The sequence below is a fragment of the Monosiga brevicollis genome, genomic scaffold (genome assembly GCF_000002865.3).
Source record: "Monosiga brevicollis MX1 MONBRscaffold_30 genomic scaffold, whole genome shotgun sequence".
NCBI lineage: Eukaryota > Choanoflagellata > Craspedida > Salpingoecidae > Monosiga > Monosiga brevicollis.
Window position 1 is genome coordinate 176089 of NW_001865067.1, and position 25251 is coordinate 201339.

General features: G+C 53.6%; 5 protein-coding genes across 5 annotated transcripts in view; 3 read left to right on the plus strand and 2 right to left on the minus strand.

Moving 5' to 3' along the window:
* Positions 1-2705, plus strand: part of MONBRDRAFT_34104 (uncharacterized protein) — a gene marked incomplete at its 5' end in the record, with an annotated part of 6335 nt that extends 3630 nt beyond the window's left edge. The window contains 10 exons of the mRNA XM_001749356.1: positions 62-113; positions 264-396; positions 718-831; positions 971-1104; positions 1308-1420; positions 1517-1645; positions 1837-1966; positions 2067-2141; positions 2256-2320; positions 2429-2705. Coding sequence (XP_001749408.1) covers positions 62-113; positions 264-396; positions 718-831; positions 971-1104; positions 1308-1420; positions 1517-1645; positions 1837-1966; positions 2067-2141; positions 2256-2320; positions 2429-2498 — 1015 coding nt within the window. The 3' untranslated portion in view covers positions 2499-2705. The remainder of the gene's footprint in view (positions 1-61; positions 114-263; positions 397-717; positions 832-970; positions 1105-1307; positions 1421-1516; positions 1646-1836; positions 1967-2066; positions 2142-2255; positions 2321-2428) is intronic.
* A 490-nt stretch (positions 2706-3195) lies between these two features.
* Positions 3196-6629, minus strand: MONBRDRAFT_38701 (uncharacterized protein). Its single transcript, XM_001749409.1, has 6 exons — positions 6568-6629; positions 6264-6378; positions 5904-6084; positions 5564-5807; positions 3566-5438; positions 3196-3459 (listed from the first exon to the last, which is right to left on the minus strand). Exons 2-6 carry the CDS (start codon positions 6266-6268, stop codon positions 3357-3359), a joined length of 2406 nt encoding a protein of 801 aa, XP_001749461.1. The 5' UTR covers positions 6269-6378; positions 6568-6629; the 3' UTR covers positions 3196-3356.
* A 960-nt stretch (positions 6630-7589) lies between these two features.
* MONBRDRAFT_38703 (uncharacterized protein) lies at positions 7590-9238 on the plus strand (the record flags this gene model as incomplete). The annotated part of the gene is made up of 7 exons (XM_001749357.1): positions 7590-7631; positions 7876-7941; positions 8062-8203; positions 8308-8402; positions 8503-8748; positions 8854-8937; positions 9022-9238. 7 exons carry the CDS (start codon positions 7590-7592, stop codon positions 9103-9105), a joined length of 759 nt encoding a protein of 252 aa, XP_001749409.1. The 3' UTR covers positions 9106-9238.
* Positions 9239-10040: 802 nt separating this feature from the next.
* MONBRDRAFT_38704 (uncharacterized protein) lies at positions 10041-19358 on the plus strand (the record flags this gene model as incomplete). The annotated part of the gene is made up of 15 exons (XM_001749358.1): positions 10041-10107; positions 10232-10318; positions 10448-10513; positions 10617-10803; positions 10885-10967; positions 11047-11145; positions 14327-14448; positions 14579-14717; positions 14998-15096; positions 15199-15297; positions 16165-18132; positions 18330-18500; positions 18568-18939; positions 19032-19159; positions 19238-19358. The coding sequence occupies exons 1-15, from the start codon at positions 10054-10056 to the stop codon at positions 19356-19358; spliced, it is 3795 nt and encodes a 1264-aa protein (XP_001749410.1). The 5' UTR covers positions 10041-10053.
* A 1243-nt stretch (positions 19359-20601) lies between these two features.
* Positions 20602-23440, minus strand: MONBRDRAFT_11566 (uncharacterized protein; the record flags this gene model as incomplete). The annotated part of the gene is made up of 4 exons (XM_001749410.1): positions 20602-20692; positions 21522-21734; positions 22478-22560; positions 22706-23440. 4 exons carry the CDS (start codon positions 23438-23440, stop codon positions 20602-20604), a joined length of 1122 nt encoding a protein of 373 aa, XP_001749462.1.
* Between the last annotated feature and the right edge of the window lie 1811 nt (positions 23441-25251).

Consider the following 25251-nt stretch of genomic DNA (forward strand, 5'->3'; position numbering starts at 1 on the left):
TGGCCGTCTCTCTTATCGTGCACTCGCTTACCATGTTCTCGGATGGCCTCCACAACCTCAGCGATGCCATCTCCCTGGCCGTCGCATATTGGGCCGAGCGCAGCAAAATGCAGGTGAGTCCCTGACCGTGCATTGCCATGCTCTACCGGGTTCTGGCAGCTTGCTTGTCCCCTTCTTCGCCCTCTTGGGTCACCTGCCTGGGTGGATGTCTTTCCTCACTGCCTGCCTTGTCATAACCCTTTCATTGCTTCACCTTTCCTCAGGGTGCTTCAGACCGAATGACCTTTGGCTGGCGTCGCACAGAGTTGCTTGGCGGCATCTCCAACGGCATCTTCCTCATTGTCATTGCCATTATGATCACCCTCCAAACCGTTCCCTTGTTCATTGAGCCCGACGGTCAGTGCTGCTCCAACTCGAGACCTTTGCGTCTAGATGAGCCACGCAAGGCAACCCCAATCCCTCCACGCACACATGCCTCAAAGACATGATGTTTTGCTCTTCTGCAGACGTGGACCGCGACGATAGCCTATCTTTCATCATCGTGGCAGGCGTGGGCATGCTCTTCAATATTATTGGAGTTGTTGCACTCGGAGGCCATGGGTGCGTGTTGTACCCTTTACTCCTCACCCAACGTGCTGTAGCTCTCGTCGACAAGAGAGATTCTCTGACCGCTTTTCTTGTTGCCTCGCCTGACACCACCCTCTTTTTTGTACACAGGCATAGTCATGGTGGTGGCGGTGGTCATAAACACGGGCATGGAAGTGGATCGTCTGAGGGCCATGGGCATGCACATGGTCTCGCCAGTCGCAAGCATCGAAGCTACAGCGGCCAGTACGTTGTTGCAGTGCTGCTGCTGCTTTTTCTGCTGCTGCTGCTGCTGTTTTTTATTCCTTGCTTCTTGGCTTGTCTATCTTCTCGGTCCACACCAATCATCCAACACCAATTGCCTTTCTTTGCTCATCATCGACAGGGCCCACAGCATCAATGATGGAGATTGCGCCGACTCGGATGACAATGACCGCCATGGTCACGGCCATAGCCATGATGATGAGCATGCCCACGGTCACAGCCACAGCCGCAGCCACAGTCATTCTCAGAGCAGCAGTGCGGACCAGGACAGTCACGCTCACGGTCACGCCCACAATGACAATGACCACGGCCACAGCCACGGGCATGGTGGCATTGTGCGTATCTTGTTTCTTGTATTTTATTTTCATCAACCACTTTGCCCACGTCTCGCCCTTGAACCCCTTCCATACGCTTCCTCATGCAAGCCTTCTTCACCCTGACCTCACCCATCCCTATAGGATCACAACATGTGGGGCCTCTTCCTGCATTTTGCCGGAGATGTCTTTACCTCTCTTCTGGTCTTGGTGGTTGGCCTGTTGGTCTACTTTTTCAAGCAAACTGATCATCCTTGGTAGGTGGCCCGTGTGCGCTCCAGCAGCTGCGTGTTGCGTGCTGTGTGCCCCCACTCACCCGCTCTCCCATCTATTCGGTCTGGCATCTACACTAGGGTCGTGTATGCCGATCCGGTCGCCTCTGTCCTCTCGAGTATTGTCATCTTTGTCAGCGCTGTACCCTTGGTCCGCTCGTGTGGTCTCATCCTCCTCCAGAGCTCGCCCAGCGATGTCGACGTCCAACGGTATGTTGTACACACCTTGACCGACACCTTTTTTCGTTGTCGTTGTTGTTTTGTTGTTGCTTTTCAACCACTCAAAGACTTTGCTATTTCCGACCTTACTGGATTGCTCCAACTCACACACACACACACACACACACACACACACACGCTCACCGTATCATCGGCCACTGACGATTCGCCAATGTGTGCAGCCTGTCTGGGGAGATCTTGCAGGTGGAAGGCATTGTTGATCTGCATGAGCTCCATGTTTGGCAGTTGGTGGATGGCGTAGTCATTGGCACCATGCATGTCAAGGTCATTTCCACAAAGGCCTGGCCACAGGTGAGCTTGGGCTCTGCTATACCTTTCTGTCTTTGCTTTTTGCTACGCTTGTGCTCAAATTCCCCCGTGTCGCCCCGTGTCGTCCCGTGTCGTCCTGCAGTTGATGACTCGGCTTCAGGATCTATTGCACAAATACAACATTCACTCGGCGACCATCCAACCAGAATACGTGGACGTGAGTCATGCGCCCATAAAGCCCGCGTGTGCATGCTGGCTGCCCGCCTTTTCAAGTGGGGATATCGCCAATCATTCGCCAATTTGCGCTCCCTTCGCTTTGCCCTTTTCCTAGTTGACTGCCGAGCAAGTGGTCGCGGGTACCTGTCAACCTTACGGCAACTGCGTACAAGGCTGCATGTATGTTGGCCCCTTTCGCTCGCTTCCTTTGTGAGCCCGACTGGCTTTCGAGGCGGAAAACGCCGGAAGTCATGCTCATCTCGTGTGTGCATGGGTGACCACCTGTAGTGCGGACGTGTGTTGCGAGCCCAACGGGTTTGGCTTGCGTCAGCGTATCGTTCCCGAGGACTCGGCTTAGGCGACGAGTATCTATGTTTGCCTGGCCACACGCCTTCCCGTCAGGTGTCTATCGTTCGCTTTTACTTAGGATTTTGTGCTACGAAACAATATTATGTAAACTTTTTATACGCCACCGCCAACGTGTCGACCGAACGCTGTGTTGCTCTGTTCTTTGCTTTCACCTCTACGAACATCCACGCGATGCGGAAATCGAAATTTGACTGTGCAGACCTCAGTGAATCCGAGGATTTTACATGATTAATCAAAAAGCTAGATGCGGGACGTTGTTTGGCAAATGTTTTGAGCATTTCCTCTTGGCTTTGTACGCGAGCCATTTCGATGTTGATGCGTATGCAGCGTATTTGTGTGCTAATGTGACCAACCTCATGTCAACTATGTCAAATTTAAGAGCTCGAGTCATGAAGAAGAAGAAGAAAAAAAAAATGGGTCAAAATTAGCAGAAAACAGTGATTATTTTTCCCGAGCACTTCGTCTTTCTTGATGGTTATCGAGAGCACACACGCATATCAATAGACACCCGACTCCACTAGTGTGTGCTCGGGCCTCTTTCACACATGACCTGGGGGATCCAATGTGGGTCTTCGGGTCGAATCTTTAAACTGCCTTTTAGGTTTATATGGGGTGCCCCAATACTTTGATCGACGGCTTTGTCAACAACAAGGCATCACATTTGGTGTTGGGGATAAGAGTGAGGTGCAATGGCGATGATCAATTACCATGAGGACCCAGCAGAGGCACAAAGCCATGGCAGACACGTAAACAAGAGGGAAAAGGGGAAGCTTTGTATGTTAGGTTGGTTTGAACACGGGGTGCCAGCCAAGATTCAACAGCGAAGCCTGGCAAACATGCCCAGAAATTAATTGTACAAGTCATCATCGGCGTCGTCATTGGCGCCAACCTGGGGGTTGGCCGCTGGCGCACTGCCAGATGCTTGCTGTGACTGAGGGGCATCGGGGAATCTAGTGGTGGGGAGAGGCATGCGTGTGAGATGGGCGGATTTGGGGATGCGGAAGGCAGCACATATGTTCGGCATTGAAAGGAGAGGCAAGGGGCTCTGAAGCTTACCGGAAGTCACCAAAGCCACGCGACTGTTGCAACCTTTGGGCAAACATCTCATATTTGGCAATGTCCTGGTCACTCACGGAGCGGCGGGCAAACTTCATCGACTCCTCAAAGTGATCGCGGCGCAGGCAGGGCACGGGGTCCACGTCATCCGTCTCATCCATATCGTCACCGTTGCGGGCGTGCTCCTCCTTGAGCTGGATGCTCTTGACGATGCTTTCCCGGATGGCCAGCTTGACGGCGCGCTGGCAAATCTCGGTCAGATCGGCACCAGAGAAGCCCTTGGTGTTGGCGGCCACGACGTTGAGATCGATATCATCGGCCAGCGGCGTCTTGCGCAGGTTGGCCTTCAGGATGCTGCGGCGAGACTCCTCATCGGGGAGGGGAATGTAGATGAGCTGGTCAAGGCGACCCGGACGCAGGACGGCAGGGTCAATAATATCGGGACGGTTGGTGGCACCAATGATAAAGACGTTCTTTTTCGAGTTCATGCCGTCCATCTCCGTGAGCACCTGGTTGATGACGCGGTCCGAGGCACCTCCGGCGTCGCCGAGGGAGCTACCACGCGATTGGGCGATCGAGTCGAGCTCGTCGAAGAACAGGACGCAGGGCGCGGCCGCACGTGCCTTGTCAAAAACGTCGCGGACGTTGGCCTCTGACTCACCAAACCACATGGTCAAGAGCTCGGGGCCCTTGATGGAGATGAAGTTGGCCTGGCACTCGTTGGCAATGGCCTTGGCCAGCAGGGTCTTACCACAGCCGGGGGGACCGTAGAACAGGACACCCTTGGAGGGAGACATGCCAAACTTGAGGAACATCTCGGGGTGCTCGACGGGGTATTGAACCATCTCGCGCAGCTCCTGCTTGACCTCCTCGAGACCACCAATGTCGGTCCAGGCCACGTTGGGAACCTCCACCACTGTCTCGCGGAGCGCTGAAGGGTTGGAGGAGCCGAGGGCAAAGCGGAAGTTATCGTTGGTAACGGCGAGCAGGTCGAGGACCTCGGCGTCAATGTTGTCCTCCTCGAGGTCGATGAGGTCCATGCGCTCGCGAATTTGCTGCAGAGCGGCCTCGGAGCAGAGGGCTGCAAGATCGGCACCGACATAGCCGTGGGTCTCGTTGGCAATCTTCTCAAGGTCCACATCATCAGCCAGCTTCATGTTCTTGGTGTGAATGCGGAGGATCTCGAGGCGGCCCGTGGCATCGGGGATACCGATATCCAGCTCGCGATCGAAGCGACCAAAGCGGCGCAGGGCCGGGTCAATGCTGTTGGGACGGTTGGTGGCACCCATGACAATGACGTGGGCGCGCTGCTTCAGGCCATCCATGAGGGTGAGGAGCTGGGAGACGATGCGTCGCTCGACTTCGCCGTTGGTCTTCTCACGCTTGGGGGCGATGGCATCAATCTCGTCAATGAAGATGATGGCGGGCGAGTTCTTCTCCGCTTCCTCAAAGGCCTTGCGCAGGTTGGACTCTGATTCACCGGCCATCTTGCTCATGATTTCGGGACCGTTGATGAGGAAGAAGAAGGCGCCGGTCTCGTTGGCCACGGCACGGGCGATCATGGTCTTGCCGGTACCGGGAGGACCATACAGGAGAATGCCGCGGGGCGGCTTGACGCCAATGGCCTTGAACAGCTGGGGATGGCGCAGGGGGAGCTCGACCATCTCCTTGATCTGAGCCAGCTGCTTGGCGCAGCCACCAATGTCATCATAGCCCACCTCGTTGAGGTTGGCTTCCTCGTCCTCGCGGCGGATGGGCTCACCTTCACAGTGAATGACGGTGTCGGGAGCAACCACGCAGTAGGGTTCGGGATCCGTGTCCACCACCTTAAACTCAACCCCGCGCATGCCACCGCGTGCCAGGAACAAGTCGCCTACCCACCCACGAATGAGACCGAGAAACCAGTGAGCTGGGATGGATAAGGGCATGTGTTGCTTTGATTCGCACACGAGGGTATGGTGGCGGTTAGCTGGTGATGGCGGAGGACTTTTGACTCACCCTTGCGCACGGGGCGGTAAGCCTCGAGGAAGTAAGGCTTCAGATAGACATCAAAGAGGTTGCCGGTCAGGCCCTCGACCGTATCGTCAATGGGCAACACGTGGATGCGCTTGCCGTAGGGGATGTCTGGGCACTGATGGATCGTGACAACGTCGCCAAGACGCACGCGCAGGTTGTTGCGGACCACCTTATTCATGCGAATCTTCTCGAGGGGGCAATCCTCATCGGCCAACACGATGCAAACCTACAAGATGAAAGGCGATGCACGAAGCCAGGCTCCTGGGTGAGCGGGGCAGGCCATCATCGTTAAAGCAGTGCAGTGGTGCTGGGAACAACTGACCGTGTCTTTTTTGCGCTTGCCCTTGATAAGGGCCGTGTCACCGCGGTAAAGGTCAAGCTCGTCCATCTTATCTTGGTTGAGGCCAATGACCGAGTTGTCATCGTTGGGTGAGTCCTCAACAATGAGGCGGTTGGGCTTGTCCTTCTTGCGAAGGATGGCCGTGGCTGTGTCATCGTTGCTCCTGCAGCAGGAGAGCAGATGGGATTGAGTGAGCTTGAAGCGAAGCGGATGGTCGGATAGAGACGAAGATCATGTGCATTATAGCCACACACAAAAGTGTCGTGGCATTTGGGATGCTTGGTCCGCGCCATGAGGGGCAAGGGAAGAGTGGGGGGCTGTAGGAGGCATGGAGGTACTTACGCCATGGTTGACGGTATGTGTGTGGGGTCGTGTCAATGCAAAGGACGACCGCGCTGCCGCAGGGGTCGAGACGGAACCAAAAAGGCGCCGAGTACAGGCTTGGCACGCGGCTTGGCTGCGTGGTCCAACGGAAACCAGCATAAGGTGGTGAGAGGATGGACCCGGGCAGCTGACTTCAAAGAGCTTCCCCAAACCCAACATTCATCCCTAATAACTAGGTCCTGCAGCACGGCTGGCAGCTGTCCAAGAACAGACGCGACGGGCATGGGCGAGGCAGCGGCAGCCCGCTGACTGGAGGACGTACCGTCAAAACACAGCCCGAAGAGGTCAAAAAAAAGGCAACAAGGGGGCTTTAAGAGCAAGAGCGCTATGATCAACAAGTAGAGGATGCGTGGCAAGACAGTTAAAGGATGAGCCATGCGTCGTTCCACAAATGCAATAGTCCTCGAATACCCCGCCAAAGGCGCCAAGAGCGACTGCCATTCGGGGACTTGGCCGTTTGCGCCAATGGTCCCTGTTCACTGAACACTCACTCTGCAATGGAAAGAAAATACAGAGAAAGCAAGTGGAGGATGACGGCAAGCTAGAGAGTGTGTGAGCTGACGTGTATTTGGCGAGAGATGAGCCGTCACAGAGAGTTTTTGATAAGCTTGAAACAAAGCCGAATGCAGAGACAAGCGGGGAAAAGATGACGCGGGCAGGGATAGTGGCGTTGGGGCCAACTATGTCAGAGAGTCGCCTGGTTGGCATGGGCTTCTCGCAAAGAAAGACAACAAAAGACCCCACAGCAACACATCTGTTCACTGACACACTCTCTGAATTGGCTTGAAAATTACATTACAACGGTTTTGGTCTAGAGCAGTCTCTCTGCCTTCGGAGGCCTCGTCGCTTCCTAGTTTGGCGTCTGTGTGTGTGTGTGTGTCTCTCTCTCTGTTATGACATCTATGGCTCACGGCGACGACGCGGCCGCTTTGAGAAGCTTGCTGGGAATTGAGCGTTTTTTTTTCAGTATCTTTTGCACACACGCACGCACGCACACGCAGACTTGGTCTGCTTGCACACTGCTGGCTCGACCCGGCGCGGGGCTGCCATATGGTGTTGTCGGGTGCCACGTCACGGGCGCATCAGCTCAACTCACTGCACCTGCTACCAGAGCGCAATCCGTTGTCAGACTCTGGGGGAATGTCTATGGTTTAAAAGTCATTTCTACGTGTAAAATTATAGTAAATTTACATAGTACAATCATGTTGGACCAGGACTGAAAACACGGCTGTTGTCAGATGTTTTAGTTATTTGCTTACAAGCAGTTTGCTTTAAACCAAGAAAATGGCGGCCGAGCTGGCAGAGATGCGCGCGCAGCTCGCGCAGGTGCGAATTCGCGACTCCCTTCCCCTGTGCCCTGCTCTGGCCGTGGCAGGCCTGGACACGACCTGTTCTGTGGCGCATATTGATCACATTGCACCTATATTCGAGCTGGCCGGCTCTTGCCCCTCGATACATTCATTGACACAGTCAAACTCACGAGCACATTGAGACGCGCACGATCGTTCTGGCAGACGGCATCCTCGACGCTTCTGACGGTGGTTTTACCTGGTTGGCTCTTTTATTGTAGGTGGAGGCGTTGATACTGGCTGAGCCAGACAATGCCGAGTACCAGGCGTTGGCGAGCAACATCAAGGTCAGAGGCGCACCGCCGACTTGGTCTGCTTGAGCCTACCCGCATCAGTGTCCCGCTCAGCTCACCGCTGTTATGGGTCGGCAACAACTCCCCCTTTTTTTGTTTGTTTGTCGAACACAGCAATTAATTGCGTTGCAGTCACAAGTGGCGGGCGTCACCGCTCCTGCAGATGGCGATGCTTCGGGTGCCGATGGCGCCAAGCCCAAGACCGTTGATGGCTGGACTGTTGGTCAAGAGTGCGAGGCTGTTTGGAGTGATGATGGTGCGTGGCCTTGGAGAGGTGGTTGGGCCTGGCGATTGGGGTGCTTGAATGCTCTGCGTCCTCTTGCAAGGCATTCACTCTGGCTCATCGTTTTGCGTTGACAGGTAAATACTACAAGGCTGTGATCACGGCCTTTACAGATGATGGCTTGCGAGCCATGGTGACCTTCCCCGAGTACGAAGACTCTGATGAAGTCAAGGTATTTTTTTTTTGTCGTATTTTGTGCGAGTTATGCCACCTGCTGATTGGCAGGGGGCCTGACGCTGTGTGTTTTTGTGTGCCATGCATTATTATAATAGCTGGCATCGCTGCGGCCGCTGGGCGGGGCTGGTTCGGGACCCTCGGCCAAGACGGGACCCAAGAGCAAGGTCAGCACGGGGGCAGCAGGCGATGCACCAGTCACGGCCAGCAGTGAGCCCCTCAAGAAGAAGAAAAAGTCGTACGAGGAACGCAAGAAGCACGAGGCCAAGCGCCGTGCCAAAGAAACCGAACTGGAAAAGGCCTACAATGACAAGGCCAACTCGTGGAAGAACTTTGCCAAAAAGGTTGGTGCTTTGATCCTAGCTCGCCATTGGAGCATCACATTGATTCGCATGAGCAGCCCAGGTTTCATTCCTCGCTCATGCCTCTCGTATCGCGTCTCGGTGTAGTCTAAGAAGAAAGCTTCGGGTGTTGGTGGATCAGGCAAGCATGGCCAAAGTATATTCAAGACCCCGGACAGCTACGATGGCAAGGTATGCACAGTTTGGGGATGTGTGTACACCTGGCCAGCTGGATTGATCTCACTGGCCCTTTCCTGTGCCTTGTCGCTTCTACAGGTGGGCGTGGGAACGTGTGGTATTGGCGGCAAGGGCATGACCAGCTTTACGAACCGCGGCAAATGGCAATTCGAGAAGGAGTAGATGATCCTTCTCGTCCCCCCTTGTTTTCTGGCCGTTTGCTCCTTGCTCGCCGGTGCAAGCCAAAGCAGCACAAAAGCAAAGGGAAAAAAAAAACAGAAAAAAGAAGCCCTCTTCTAATTGAACCCCCCCCCCCTCCCCAAATGCCTGCGAGTTACATGTCTCGTACTGACCCTGGCTACATGTGCCTGACCGTTGAGCCCTTCCAACATACCGACCCCGAAAAAAGAGGAATCCCTCCACGGCGCTGCCTGCGATCCATCCCATTGATGACACAAGTGGTCGGCCACCTTGACCGCCATCCGACAGAGCGAGAAGCGGAAAGACGAGAAAGAAGCGAGAGAGGAACGGAGAAAGAAGCGAGAGCGGGATGAAACAGACGAGCGCCATCAAGAGAGAAGAGATGAGTTTAGAGAGAGAGAGAGAGAGTTAGAGATTTAGAGAGAGAGAGTTATGATTGAGAGAGAGAGAGTTAGAGAGAGAGAGAGTTAGAGATTTAAGAGAGAGAGAGAGTTTAGAGAGAGAGATAAGAGGCACACACACACACACACACACACACACACATACGTAAGCACATTTTCCGTTGTTCTTCAAGAGAGAGAAAGGTAACTGCTGCTTTGCTTGCTCTGTACATGTGCGTGTGTACATGACGTCTAGTGTCTAGTGGCAGCGCCCTGGTGGTCTGTGCCATCGGCATCGGCATCGGCATCGGCATTGGCATTGGCATTGGTAGCGGGGCGTTTGGGTGGGAGAGGTGTCTTGTGCAAAGGGAACTTGGTGTTTGGTGTCGTGTGTGTGTGTGTGTGTGTGTGTGTGTGTGTGTGTGTGTGTGTGTGTGTGTGTGTATAGTGGCCCTTGCATGTGCGATCGAGTGAAGGCAGCTGGATCGTGCGACCTCATGATGGGCGGTGCGCGCAACACGTTGGCGTAGGGATTGTGAAAGCAACAAAAATGGCGTTCAAGATCAACCCCTTGGGCATGTTTCTGCCCGTGGTCATTCAGCTGGTACGACTGGGCTCCCGAGCTTCGCTTCCTGCTGCTCAGAATCAGTGTGTATGCCCGTTGGCACTGTCGTGCTCACGGCCTCTGCCGGCATGTCTCTTACGGTACATCCCCTTGCACATCACAGGGCATCAGCCTCTTTGCCAACGTTGACGGCAATTATGGCTACAACGCCATCGTTTTTGCCCTTCTCCTCGTCGCCTATTATCTCGAGGTTCGGCCGTCCGTCCGTTTTTCTCCACACACGGCTCCTCTTCTCGGTGCTCGGTGCCACCGTTGGATCGAACCAATCTCATCAACGCTCCTGCCCCTGGCATCTGTTGTATTTGAATTTGAATGTCAGCCCAAGCCCGAGCCGGTCCTGACGGCCCTTGTCCTTCTCTCCGCTTCCATTCTGATTGATATCATTGTACGCCGCAGCCTGCAGCCCATTCTCCCCTTCTTTCCCGTGCCTTTCTGCCTTGACTCACGAAACTTTCTTTCCGCCCTCTTTCACGCATCTTGTCATCCAGACCCTGGGCGTGTACGCTCATGGTCGCGCAACCCTCAAGCACTCCAACTCGGGGCTCAAGCAAAAGTACATTGACACCACCAAATTTGCCCTGGCCATGACCATCATCAACTTTATTATCAAGCCTTTCACCGCCTACGTCACCTACCTCGAGTTTCGTCAACGCGGTGGTGATGTCATGACCACCCGTACGTCTCGCCCTCGCTTGTCACACAAAGCAGCCGAGTCGTCCCTTCCCTCATCCCGCCTGCCGCCACGCTCACCCGCAGTGCGTGGGGAGACCGCTTACGCCTCAGTCGAGGACCATGCCGAGCCCTACCACGGCAACGCCTCGGCCGTGCCGGGCTACAGCGTACGACCAGTTTTATTTCGGTGTTCCCTTTTATCCGTTGTGCCGAGCTCAACGCATGGCTGCTTGGCTCACATCTCAGGTGGAGCCTCAGGACAGCACCGGTGGTTACCAGGGATCATCACCCGCCGTCGGTGACAAGGACAGCCAGGCCTATAGCATTCCTCCGGCTGCCCAGCCGGTAAGTGAGCCGTGCTCACGACCACCTTTCTTGACGTTGTATTTGCGCGCTACCTTCATGGCGCCCACCTGTTTTTTCTAACCGTGGTGGTTCTTCCTTTTTGTCACGCAGGCACCGCCTCCGTTTTAAGCATTCTGTTAGCAATGTGACATGCTCGAGGTTACCAATTCCTAGATCGCACCCTTGTGCAAGCCGCCGTTTTTTGAATCTTTTGAACTTGCTTCACCAGATTGACTGGCACAAGCACATGCGCGTCCGAGAAAACGTGTGCATTCTTTGGTCTTGTGTGTTAATGTCATTTATGGGCGTCCAGGCCTCTTCATCTTGTTAATACGGGTGCGCAGGCCGGGCTATTGTTTCCTTGTTTTAGTTGTTTTTTTTTTTTTTCTTAATTCTTGCCCATTTCTGTTCTTGCTTTGGATCATGTCCGGTTCCTTGGTGGCCGGGCGTCTTTGGAATCCATTAGGATGTATTCACTGGGTGTATTGGCGCACAAATTCCAACTCTCTGATCGCTTCCCGTCGGGTGATGTCAAGCCAAGAAAGCATAATGGGATTATACGCCGAGTCAGGTCGCAAGGAGAATTGGACACCAAGCTTCTTTGAGATTGAAGCCAGACGCTTGCCAATCGGGGAATTGGGTCATGGAGAAACAAATAAACAATCGGGGTCATGCATGACGCGGCGCATTGACGAGACGAAGCAAAGAGGGTTGATGAATCGAGGTCTTTTCTCAGGCGCTTTCCTTTGCCTCGCCTTCCTGAGCGTCCTTAGCGTCCTTGGCGTCCTCCTTGGCGTCCTCTTTGGCGCCCTCTTTGGCCTCGTCTGCCTGCTCTTTGGCTTCTTGAGATTCGGAAGACTGGTCGGCATCTGCTATCCTCAGGCTGGTTTTCATCAACTTGACTTGTTCCTGAAGCAGCTTGACCGCTGTGCGCATGCGTGCCGTGAGCACCAATGCCATCGGGTCAAGGCTAAAAAGGGCACGCCAGCCTTTGCACGAGCACAGCGGAAAAACGGTACACTTACCATCGCGCAAACGCTTGTTTTCATCCTCCAAGTGCTCGACGCGTTCAATGAGCTACACAAAAAGTGATCATGTGAGTGCAAAAGGCCCCGTCCGCGTTAGCAATCGCCTGGCTGAGCGGCGACACTGACCTGTTTCTTGTGAGGATTCTCGAGCAACGCTAATGCACATGCAGCGGCAGGGTTATCCATGACCAGACGACACGTTAGGATGGATGCATCCATATACGCCCCCATCAAATGGATTGGCCATGTCCACGTAATCAGGCAGAGCCAGGTGAAACATCCGGCGGGCGGAAAGGGCAAGGGGTCGACGTGAGTCAATCACCAAGGGAGGAAAAAAAAAGAAAAAAAAAAAGGGAGAGCGCCAAAAAAGATGATTTCTGCCCCCCGCCCGGCAGCCTCCCCCAAAGTATGTGTGAATACGGGGGTCTAGGCCCCCGACAAGGTGTGTTTTGTTCGGAGAGACACACTGCTGCTCATCTCATTCCCTCGTTCGTTCAGAGCGGGCAGCGAGGAGGTCATCGGGACTTGACTTACCACCACCAAAGTTGAACTGAGCAGTCGTCGTTGTGGTCGTTGCGGTAGCGGTTCCAGGTGCAGCCATGGTCTCGGTCAGACTAAGCAACAAGCCTCCTCACCAATCATCCAGGTAACCAACCAACGTGCGACTTGAACTTGTTCAAGGACCAGCAGATCCGACGGAACAGATCGCGGCGGCGGATCGCGGACGGGCTCGGGTCGCGCGTTTAAAAAATATTTTCAAAGATAAAAATACAACAAGTTGCAGATCGTCATAAGACCATAACGTTAAAAAAGCAGAGAAGATGCAGGAAATATGCGACTTTGTGTCGCCAATTGATCCTTCAAGTAAATATGAGAGAGAGAGAGAGAGAGAGAGAGAGAGAGAGAGAGAAGAGGGATTTTTCATGTTTCAGTCGACAAAAGTAAAATACTTTTCAAGGATGTTGGAGATTTTCACGGAGATGGAGGAGCCGGGGCATCCCATATCAACGATGCCACACGTGCATGTACTGCCTTGTATTAACGGCAGTGTGTCTGAGGGCATAGGATCGAGGCGTTATTGGGCAAGCAGCGCTTTATCTGTGAGCCTTGCGGATCTTCGCCTGGTCGCCGCTTTGCTGCGTTTCATTTTTTTTTTTCTGTTGTGAGAGCACCCGCTTTCCAGTCGATGTGCTGGTTTGATGTGTTGCCAGAGGCGATTAGCATGTGGCAGACCCATTTCGAGAGCAGCGAGCGTCATGTGGTGGATCCCCCCAACCTGCGAGAGTCTACCCGCGGGCTTGACATACAAGTGGAGAGTGTCAGCAATTCGGGAAGTATCACTTTGTTACAATCTGTGCGGGAAGCGCGTGAGGGATATGCGCTGAGGCCAGGGTACTCTTAGTCATCAGCGCGTCGGTTCCCACTGCAAGATCAACAGGCAACAGGCGTTGCTCAGTGAGCCCTAAGGCTGTGATCGCATCTACGAATTGAATTCTCCATAGCTAACATGTAAATAAAATCCTTTTTTCTCTCTGTTCGTAAATGTCTTTCTTTTTCCCAACGTACTGACATTGAAGATACAAGCAGCATGCCGATCCTTCTGCTTGTGTCATGGTGTGTGTAACAATACGCATGCGCCAAACGTCTCCCTTCTTTTCTCCAGCCAGGTTTGTGCAAAGACTCTCTCGGCGATCTCGTCCCTCTCCTGCTTCCACCCTTCTCCTCGTCGCTCAGGGCCTCGGAAGGTGCTGCGTTGAATCCACCTCTTCCATCTTACTCACTGGCTTGTCTTGTTTTTGTTTACGAATGGCGAATAGCGGGTAGGGTTCCAGCCACACGATCGGAGTCGCTTGCTATGTGGTTTTGCTTGTGGAGATCTTGACAGTGGGGTTTGTCTCGAACACCCTTTCGTGTTTGTGGCCCCTGCTCTTTCGTGGCATTTTTCTTCTCTTCGAGCGACTGCTTGCTACTCTGTTTGATGGTGTATCTCTGGCGATTGCTTCTCAGTCAGTAAATGCACAGGCGGTCTCTTTGCTTTGCTGGAATTGTGCTGCCTCCATGTCTGTCCATCACACCGATCGTGGTTGGCCACCCAGTGGCACAGCTGCGATCGACGTGAGATCGCACTCACCTTCTCTTGCACTGGCCATTAGCGACGCGCCAAGAGGAAGGATCAGTGGGAAGAGTTTGTTTCTCCAAGCCAAGCACAACAGACGGTCAGCCACTCCCAGAACGAGCTCCAAGCCAATCACAACAGACAGACAGTCACTCCCAGGTACGAGCTCCACAGAACTTTGTTTTGATCACCCACTGAGATCGACACCCAAGATCTCCCGAGTCCGAGTTCGACACCATAGCACAATTCGACGGATTGTCAGACATAATGTCCGTGTTCGTCGGTGTAGGGACAACGTCGCCATGAATGAAAGAGATGAAACACAGCTGTACAACGCGTGCATTCAAAGCGATGCACAAGAGGCACTACAGCTGCTGAACAGCTGGACCGGCCAACGGATTCGAGATGCTGCCGCCTATCGAGATGGGGTACGTATATCAGTTGGATGTGCCATTGGATACACTTTGTATTCCTTTTGCTGATATGGGCGGTAATATGCATCATTCAAACGACAGTGTGGGTATACGCCGCTGCATCATGCCTGCCTAAACGGTCACATGGATGTGGTAAGGATGCTGTTGAAGAACCACGTTGATGCCACGACCGCGGACGAGGTCAGTGCTTCCCTCTTTTTCTACTGGCCTCGCTGTGATGGCACAATTCTACCACGTGATGATGACTCGTGATGCTGCATCATCCATCCTATAGGATGGCGACACGCCACTGCACCACGCCTGCCATCGCGGCCTGGTGGGGGTAGTGGAGATGTTGCTAAAGCACCGTGTTGATGCTGAAGCCCAGAACATTGTCAGTATTTCCCTCTTCCCTCCCAGTCTTGTCGTTCACCAACTGCCATGTTGAGTGGATTATGAAGAGTTCATGTTATTCGCAATGTTGATCAACCCACAGAATGGCAGTACTCCACTGCACATTGCCTGCCAAGAGGGGCATAAAGACGCGGTGCAAGTGCTGCTGGATTACGGCGTTGGTACTGAAGCAAGGCACAGAGTCAGTCCCTCTTTCCCCCTCCCCCCTCCCCCTCCCCCGCTATCCCGCTGTCAATCTGGCCCATCAGCTGTAATGTTTAATTTCTTTTCATTACCATCACATGTCGATGCATCATTCCACAGTATGGCCATACACCACTGCACAGCGCCTGCCTCAATGGAAATGCGGAGGTAGCGGATCTTTTGCTGACGCGTGGCGTTGATGTTAACGCCAGGAACAACGTCAGTAGCTTCCTCCTCCTTTTCCTCTGGCTCCTGCTCCCGTTCCTGCTGTTCGTCGTCTCTGGCCGTCTCTCTCCTCTCCACCCTGTCCACCTTGCATGCCTATTTAGTTTCTTGCTCCTGTTCCTCTTTTGTGCCAACACTCCCTTCCCTGTTCCTGCACCGTCCACCTGCCGTTCTCGCCTTTTCACCGCAATCCTTCATGATATTTTGACTCGAATTCCGGGGCTTCACCTGTCCCTCACGCGTGCCCAACTTCAACTGCACCTGGTTACCCACCTCACACGTTCCGATCTTTTGTCTGTGGACTTCTCAGGCTGGCGAAACGCCCCTTGAATCAGGACGTCGATGCGATCATGGTGAATGCCTGGAACCCGTGTTTGCTGCCCACGAGGCTCACCTCGCACAGCCATTTGAGCCCCTCGCACACCAACTCGAGCCCCTCGTACACCAACTCGAGCCTCTCGCACCCGCTGCGCCTGCACCACCCTCCGCCTGGCTGCCACCCCTGCCCAGCCACACGCCCACCCTCGAGGTGAGCCTTCTCCTCTTTTGCTTTCTCCAAACGCGCTTCCCTCTCGTCGCCACATACTCATCCAACTTTATCACAACTGACATTTATTTCTCGCGCAAAACACCCCACTAGACCACAGCCTCTGTTGTTGCGGCGGTGGACACTTGGCTCAAGCCTCTCCTGCCCGGGCGCAACAGCGACCATCCCCTCCCGCACCTCAAGGCCTTTATCAATGGCGCCATCAATCATGACCCGGAGCTTGCGACGACAGTCGATGATATACAGAAGACTATGGATGAAGCCCCACCAGAATTTCCCGCGATAGACTGGCCCGCCTTCGAGAATATTACCACACAAGCCCTCGGCGCCCTCGACCAGGCGCTTGAAGCGCCCGAAGCGTTGAACAACTACTTGGGCCAGCTGAACCCAGATGAAAAGACCCTGGGCTCAGTGCTTCAAGAGCTACAAGACATTGCAGGGCGATTTGAGCTGCAACCAATTCTTCTCGAGCTCCAGGCTAAATTGGCAGTGTGCCCCGTTCCACCCACCACACCCGCAACCGTACCCGAGGCGCCACCCAAGGACCTTAAGGCAGCACTGGACAAGTTTGCCGAGCTGCACGACATAGGACCCAGGCGGCGAAACCTGCTCATCACCACCAACACCAACCTCAAGCACCTGATGCTGGGTTTAATCGACGCACTGGATGCCGTAGCAGGAGCGGGTACCAACGATACGATTCATCGTGTCAACACGCTGCGGCAAAGCGTTGAATGCTTGGATGTGAGGGCACCGCCTCCGGCCGAGACGTTGCCCAATTCATGGGAGCAGTTGCGCCAGGCTCACAAAAGGCTGAGCTTGTCCGAGCTGAATGGCCTCAAGGAGCTCAGAAACTGGAGAGCAGAGCATAATCCTGAGCATCATGATTGGTATTTGGCGTTTGTGTTGCACGAGTCGCAAGCTCTGGTGCAGCAGCTTCAGGACATGATCGACTGGCAGGCCACAACGCTGTCCGTGCTGACCTCGTGCAAAATATATGCTGATGGAATCTCGCAGAACAGTGCGGATCAAGTCGTATCTATCCACGAAGAAGTGGTCGAGCTGCAGGAGAACATCCAGGCAACCACGGCATTCTTGCCTTTGGCTTCAGATGAGATGCGAGCTGGCCTTGAGGATCGATTGCAAAAGATGAAGGAGCGTCTGGTCATTTTGCAGCAACAACTATCAGATCAAACACAGGTCGACCAGGTGGCGGCATTGGCAGGGCTACTGTATCGTCACTTCCCAGCTCTGCTGGTCTTTTTGCGCCCTGAGCAGAGCGCGCTGGGAGCGCGGCTCCGCACAGTGCTTGGCCCCGACCTTCCGGCCAGTCTTATCTTGGAGGCCATGACCGAAGTGGACCGGGCATTGTCGCTCTCTACCTTGGGACATCTCAACCTTCATTACAACCAAAACCACAAGGTCTACAAGGCCCGCGCCGCGCTACCAAATCACCCCGAGCAAGATTTGGCTGTGAAGGAGTATGCTTTTGCTTGTCAGCAAAAGAAGGATCGGTGCCGGACATTTCTCCGCGAACTTCGCGCCATGCGCAAGCTTGAGCATCCACATATCATTCCTGTCCTCGGGGCTCTTGTGGATGTGAAAGATGGCCAACCGAGTGCTTACCTGGTGCAGCCATGGTGTACGCAAGGGGATCTGCAACAGTGGCTCGGCGAAGCGCGTCAACTGGCTACTTCGGAGGTGATTGCTGGGCTCATGGCACAGCTACGCACGGCTCTGGCTTTTATGCACAGCAAGGGCCTGGTGCACCGGGATGTCAAACTGAGCAACGTCATGTTGGATGGTGACCAGGATCAGCCTGTTGTGCGGCTCGGCGATTTTGACATTGCCAAGGCCGCCGCCGAAACCACGATGTTGCCTTGTACGGCCACAAGCTCGTCGGGCACAGCAGGATATGTGCCACCTGAGGTGCTTTTTGGTGGGGGGCGTGTGGGCGCACGTCCAGCGCAAGATGCCTTTTCCTTTGGCTGTGTTCTCTACAACACCTACATGTACCCACTAACGGTACCGCCTGCAAAAATTTCACCTGCAAACCCATGGGTGAGTGAGGTAGCGGAGCAATGCCACTGGACCATGCCAACAGGAGATGCCGCTTGCAATTTTCCTCATCTAGCGGCTGAGGTCAGTGATGCAGTCTTGGCTAGACCGGCCAAGGCTCAGCTTCGGGAAGCTTGCCTTTTCTCTTCTATGAACGTGCTTTTGTTGTTGTTATTTTTCACATCCATGTTCCGGTGCAGATGTGTGATTCAACAAGCGATTTGTACAAGGAAACGCGAGCCCTGCTCGCAACAGATCCGAAGCAAAGGCCGAGTCTACTCGGCGCCGCGCAGAATGCGCAGCGACCTGGAGGCGTCCAAGTTGGCCCCGCCATTGACGTTTTGCGCAACGCACCTGAGCTCATTTCAGAGGTGCGTTACCAGGTGATGCAGTGCACGTTTTGCCAAGCAGGCTGATTTGAGGTTACTGTGCACCTAGGTGGCCGACCTTTTGAAGCAGCTGAGTACTGACGAGCAAGGGCTACCCAACATCGCCGTGCAGCGGGTAGAGCGCGTGCAAAATCCCGTGTTGTGGGAACGTTACAGTGCAAAGCGGCGGGAGATGTTGCATTGCACCACAAGTCAGGAGCACTATGATGGGCTTTTAACGGCCAAGGTTGATGAGCTCTCAGGCTGTCCCGCCTTGCTTCGTGATACATGCTGCCAAGAACGGCTGCTGTTTCACGGCATCCCCCACGACAAGTTGTTGCGCGACAAGATTGTGCGCCTGGGCCTCGACTATCGCTTTGCCGGCAGCAGCGCGGGCCACCGATTTGGTCTTGGTGTTTACGCAGCCGACCATCCCGGCAAAGTACGGCTTGCAATTGTGACTTGTTTATCCAAAAGCTGCTGCTGCTAACACGATGCATGCCACGTGACTGATAGAGTCATCAATATTCTCAGCCTGAACCCAACGGCGAACACATGCTCATCATCACGCGAGCACTGCTGGGGCATGCCTTTGTTAATTACTCACCTCCTCCTGGAGCGTTGGCCCCTCCACTCTTACCCAATGCGCCCAACAACGAACGGTGCGATGACTTGGAGCTCGAATATCTAGAAGCTCATGCTCCGCGTTTTTCTGTCTCACCCATTCCTTGTTTCTGTAGGTATGACTCGGTCATTGCTACACCGCCTGGCGAAACCCATGAAGTTGTGATTTTCGACAATGCTCAAATATACCCCGAGCTGGTCGTCTACTATAACGTTCAGACTTTTCCGCTTGGGTGACTGTCGTGCAATTGAAATGCCATGAATACGATAGACACGAGCAGCTCTAATCTCCAAGTCATGGTGTGCACAGAGCATGATGGGCTCGCTATGATTATGAGTCATCCTCACAGAGATGATACCAAAATGTCAAAGAAGCTCTTGTTCCAACTTGGAACTGAAGAAGCGGGTTCATGCCTGCCGTCGCAACAACAAACCCAATGTGCATTTGCTCTCTACATTAAATTAGCCCACTTGGCATCATCTTACTCATGTGTTGCCGCTGAGTTTTACAGTCGCACCGATTCCTAAACGGGCTCTTCAGGATCAGGCAGCCACTTACAGACTTGCAATGACATCTGAGTGCTGTCTATAGTGACGGGGCCTTGCACAATTTTTAGAGGCTCACAAAAGTTGGCTTCAATCAGCTATGGGAGGCTGTCGAGGAAACACAAGTGTACAAGGAAAACCTGGAGATTCAGAGCAAAGCATTTGATGCGTGATGTTGCTTGTGGGGGCAGTGTAATAGCTGCGGCACAGCAGCTAAATTATGTATAGCAGTAGCTGGTATGCTAAATGTCGTTACTTGCCCGTTGGGATTTCAGACGTCTGCTTTGCCCTTGCCGATTGCTGGCACATGGACACGAATGGCGTGCACTCCATACTAAAACTCTGCCCTTTACAAGGCCAGGCCTGGAACATGCGGTTCTTTTCATGGACGGAACTCTGTCACGGTTTGTTCTGCACCAAGTTCCGCAGGAGGAGCGAGATGCCTGGCGGTATCGAAAAGGATGCATGGCCCAAAATATCCCTGTGGTATTTGATTGCAAGCTGAGAATTCGGCATTTTATCGCAATGAGCCCCGGTGCCATGACCGACTCTGCGGTACTCAATAGATTCCCAGAGGTGCTATTCAAAATGCCCATGGGCGTTTACTGTATGCACTTTGAACCTTGCTTACCTTTATACACTGTGTCTGCACGCGTTGATCTACCTGTTTGCATATGTCGAGCTAAAACGACGGCTCATCTAGGTCTTGGCGATGCAGGATTCGGGGCCAGTGCCCAGGTTTTAACCCCATATCGCGGCGTTCACTACCACCTACGGTTCGTTTCGTATCATAGTTTGTTGCACCTAGATTGTGCACTCTAGCTCATTTTGAGTCGAGCGGGAAGGACACGTGGGGTGGACCCGGGCCACAAACCAAAGAAGCCGAAGGTCGTTTTCTGCGAATGCTTTACACATGTGAGCGCAGCCGCTGCCCTCAAGGACTCATGGACTTTTGGATGCCAGGAGGTCTACAACATATGATGCATTCTTCGATGTGCGTGCGAGCAGCTGAATGCGGCTTTGGCCTGCATAAGGCAAGCTGGTCATCAGCCGTTGACGAAAGGCCAGGCAAGGCCCGCTTCTGCATTTTGAAGAGTGGCATTGAAGGCACAGTAGATGTTGTTACGGCTGGTCACTGTGAGTTACCTGTACCTCCACAACTTGCGACTGAGGTAGAATCAAGACAAAATGCAAGACATAAAGGCGTCCTTGAATGAGGAAGCCTCGACTTCCTCGGCCAATCATGCATCAAACATGTGTATTCTGACTTTGACGCGAACTTGCCTTCCACTCGGTATAGCCCTGCGGAAATCGAGAGCGTGGCGGGCAATGCTGCGCGAGAGAGTGTTGCCTCGGCTGTTCATCATCAATACCTTGCCAGGCTAAGCAGATACAGCCCTTAACGGAGCCGCGGAACAGGCTGCGCTTGCTTGTACGGACAGAGGCCTGAGCCCAGCTGGAATGTTTGTGCCGAGGGATGGATGAAGTGACGGCATGCGATTGCATTCGATTGCTGTAACGAACATCTGAGAGCTCATTAAGCTGGGGACACGGAGCCGGTGTTTCTTCTCCGTTCGAAGGAGTTTAAGATGAGCCATGACTGTTTTGGGCCACTGCAAGCTGCTCTTGCAGAAAAGGAATGACTCTATTTGAATTTGCTAGCATTTCTTCCAGAAAGGGACGAGCAGGATCTTCGGGGTTACATCGAGCAAGTTGAATTTGCGTTGTAAGGCGGTGGCGCTGCTGTTCCTCAATTTGAATGACCGCCTCACGAACATCTCTGCGAACATATGCGCCGTTTGTGTGAATCAGCGTAAAAATGGCGCAACAGAAGGTAATGGGCACGTCACGAACCTTTGTTGCAGGTACTCTATGATGGCGGCAGCGGCATCTTCCCGTGCTATCATGGCAATCAAGTAGGCGGTGAGACCGCTTATCCGCAGTGGTGTAGGGACACTCGGAATACGGACCTGGGCGATCATGACTGTTGCTGGCCGTGGCCCTGGCTCTGCGCTCACGTCGTCGACGTGCATCCATCGAACTCGTGATATGTTCAACCTGCGCACGCTTGCATGAGGTGGCAACGATATTACATAGCCTGCGCAGCCACTAACCGTGATGGGTTGATTGCTTCGAGCCACTTCATTCATTGTTGGTAGACCTCCAGCTATTTCCCAGAGATCGTTCGTGAGACAATGCAAGCCATGGTCATATCCCGCAAAACGCATGAATGAGCGAGAGCACAGAAGACCCAAACAGGCATTCACTTACCCCAGATAGGATGCAAACGCTCGTATACGCAAAAACTGACGAGCCCACGACCACCCCTGGTCTGCTTGATGAGGGATGAGAGTCGTTTGACTAGATCCTGAATGACTGCTTCCTGACGTGCGGGTACCATGTTGCGTAGACGTTGCTTCATTGCGTTTGGATCCCAGTACGCTTTGTAGTCTGGGAGAAGGGCCAGAAGATTCTCGAGCTCTTTTGCGGGCTTAATGCTTGGTTTTCCTGACCTCAAAATTTGTTGGCAAACGTCTCAACAAAACACGTTTCCCAGGTCCAGGCACAGCAGGCGAAGCGGGGGCGCAGATGAGGGGCAACAAGACAAGACTGGCGGAGCAGAGCACCGTGACAGTCACCAGGTGCATTACCGTCATTGGAGAGCCCCTTCTCGACCAAACGCTCCACGGTCCATTCCAAGAGGTTATCATCTTGTGAGAAGGTTGCCCTGACCGCGCCAACAGGTTGTCATTGATGTGGTACGTAACGCCATGACCGCAAATGCATTGGTTGCGTCTGTCGAGACTTACTGGCCAGATGAGGTAAGGAAGGCATGCACAGGCCGATAATATTTGCTGTATGTGCTGCGCACGTCGCAAAACAATTTTCTAGCCTGGGATTAGAGGATGAATAATCAAGATGAGTGCCTCAACAATTCACGCCCACCCATCTGATGCCCCAACGTCAACCCAGTGAACTTGATCTTGAAGAGTTTGGGCGTTTCAATAGCGTCCCGATACCCAGCAGCGAGTATGTACCGCTTTCTTTGTTGGCGGTGTCCAGTTTGCGTCTTCGTGTCGGTCGTCGCAGTAGCGGCGAAAAAAGAGGGCAAATGCCGAGGGTTTTGTAAACCGACCAAAAGACAATCCGTCAATGCGATGCTGCAATTCATCAAGGTGATCGACAAAGTAATGCATCATGTGGTCCAGATCAAACTCTTGATGTCGGTCGCGCGATAGACGCCTGGTTGGCAGCTTCTGGTTTGACCATCCACGCCCCTGATGGCTGTCGCGCTGGCTGTCGCGCTGGCTGTCGCGCTCGTTGACTGCTAAATCCGTTGGGTCTGGAGACGTCGGCTCATCGTTGTCGTCCTCCGTGTTTTGAGAGTCAGAGGCAGCAATCGGCCTTTGCAGAACAGCGCCTGGCTGGCGTCCAGTACCTCTCGTGAGAGTCTCGTCACGCCTTGTTGTCTCACCAGGCATTTCGACACACGTGGAAGCCGATTCGAGCTCGTGCTCATGAGGCTGGTTAATGGAGCTCGGCGAGGTACGAAGGGCTCGACTCGCCAACACAGTGCAATTTGGAAGAATGCCATGAGTTTTGGAGCCCTGTTTACTGCGCTTCGAGGACACTGGCGGCGGTGCGCCGAGGCCAACACCAGAGTTTGAAGCCGAAAACTCAGGATCCTCCGTCAACCTCTTGCCGCGTCGCATTGTTCGTCTGCCGGTGTTGCTGCTGGGCGCCCGGCGGCCCGATTGGTCACGTCGCTGCATGATCAAGCCTTCAGCCGAGGGCGTAGTAAAATCTCACGCCTCAGCATATTGCTTGACACGACTTGCCCACAAGGGCTCCAACTCACAAGGGGCGTCCCCTTGCCAATTTAAAAAAACCAAAAAGCCACCGCCACTCTTGATGGCAGTCTTAGCTTCAAAGCCGTGCGTTCCCTAACCCAAAACTGGTCTCCAGACGCTCTGGAGCCTGCGGAAGTGCCCCTGCGGAGGGCGTTCAGGCTGCATGACAGGCGCTGGGGGCTTTTTTTTGAACGAGAATTTTTTAAAAAATTTCCCCTTGAGTCCGTTCTCTAGCAATGAGTTAAATAACTACATGTAATTCTATTCTGAGCGTAATAATTCCAAACCATTCGCTGCTATGGCACGCTTCGCCTGCTCCTAGAGACGTCGACCATGGCTGAGATTGAGGCGCTGGTGGACCCCCAATGTCAACCATGCAGGTGCATACGCTGCCTTGCGTTGAAGCAGTGTTTGTCTGAGGGCATGGGGCTGATGCACATGTCAATCTTGTGTGATGGTGGTTCGTATTTTGCTGTAGACGACCATCGCAAGACCATTTTGTTTGGGGTATTGTGGCCTCTTTCAGGCTTGCTCGGCGAGCCCTACGGCTGCAATTGCATCGATAATGGCAATGTCCATGAGCAATATTTTGTGACCTGTAGGTCACAAGCAACATCCAAGTCACACGCAACAACATGACTCTTCTGCCACGCTAACGTACTCATCTGCTTGTATGAGAACCACGCAGGCACCACGCCGCAACTCTGATTCCGTTCCTCTACATCAACCTACTTCTCCCCATCCTGTGCAAAGACCTCCGGCTACCTTGTCCTGCTGCTGCCTTCCCGGTCTTCTACTGCCCGACATGCCCTCCTGGATCGACCGGCACGGTTGATAGAGGAGCGTCAGAGTACATGTATTCCGACTCCGTGCGTTTTTTCTTGTTGATGAAAGCACGCAATTTGTTTAAAGACGCCATCAGAGAGGTTGATGCAGCTTTGATAACATACGAGGTGTAAGTTGTTGAATAACAGATTGAAGTTTGTGTCGGACACCAGGTGGTGTTGGCTTGGAGGTCTGTCTCACAGGCACTGTTCTTCTCATTGCCTGCTTGCGCGGATGCTTTTCCGTCTGGTGAGAGGTGTGCCATGTTTCTCGGCCCTCCGCTTGTTGTTGATGAAGACCAACCGCTGTTCTGCTTTGCTTGAGGTGTGCCACCTCAACTGCCATATTGTGGTTCTGCCACTCATTTACCTGTGCGTTTAGAGTCACAGCCGGTTGGGTTTTCCAGACCAAGCCACCCGCACTCGACGCCTGCCGGCCCCGTCATTGCCGGACTGTCGCTGTCGTCTCGACATTAAAACGTTTCAATTTCGAGTCAGACCGCTCATGCGGGTTGTCTGACTGCTGGTGTGATATCAGCAGAAGCGGATGGTGATAGAGAGACACCGTTACCATGAGTGACGATGGGTGGGAGCTGTGCAGGGCATGTCTTTCATCAGATTCGCAACAGGCGTTGGAGCTGTTCGACAGGTGGGAGGACCAGGAACGTATTGAATCCGCTGTCATTTTCAAACATGAGGTACGCATGCTGTTTGACTTGACATTGTGTGATATTCGCTACATTTTGAAGTCATCGCTTCTGGAGACGATGGTCTAGCCCGTAACACGGTATGCATCGCGTCATCCCATAGTTTGGTAATACACCAGTGCACTATGCCTGCCGGAGCGGCTACGCAGAGGTGGTTGAGGTGCTGTTGACGTACGGCGCTGATGTTGAAGCCAAGGACAAG

What these genes read in the sequence shown, in the direction of transcription:
- MONBRDRAFT_38701 (XM_001749409.1), bottom strand. An exon ending in GCAAGCGCAAAAAAGACACG is followed by an intron (nt 5,808 to 5,903) that starts GTCAGTTGTTCC and finishes TTCATCTTGTAG; the next exon opens with GTTTGCATCGTGTTGGCCGA. An exon ending in TTACCGCCCCGTGCGCAAGG is followed by an intron (nt 5,439 to 5,563) that starts GTGAGTCAAAAG and finishes GTGGGTGGGTAG; the next exon opens with GCGACTTGTTCCTGGCACGC.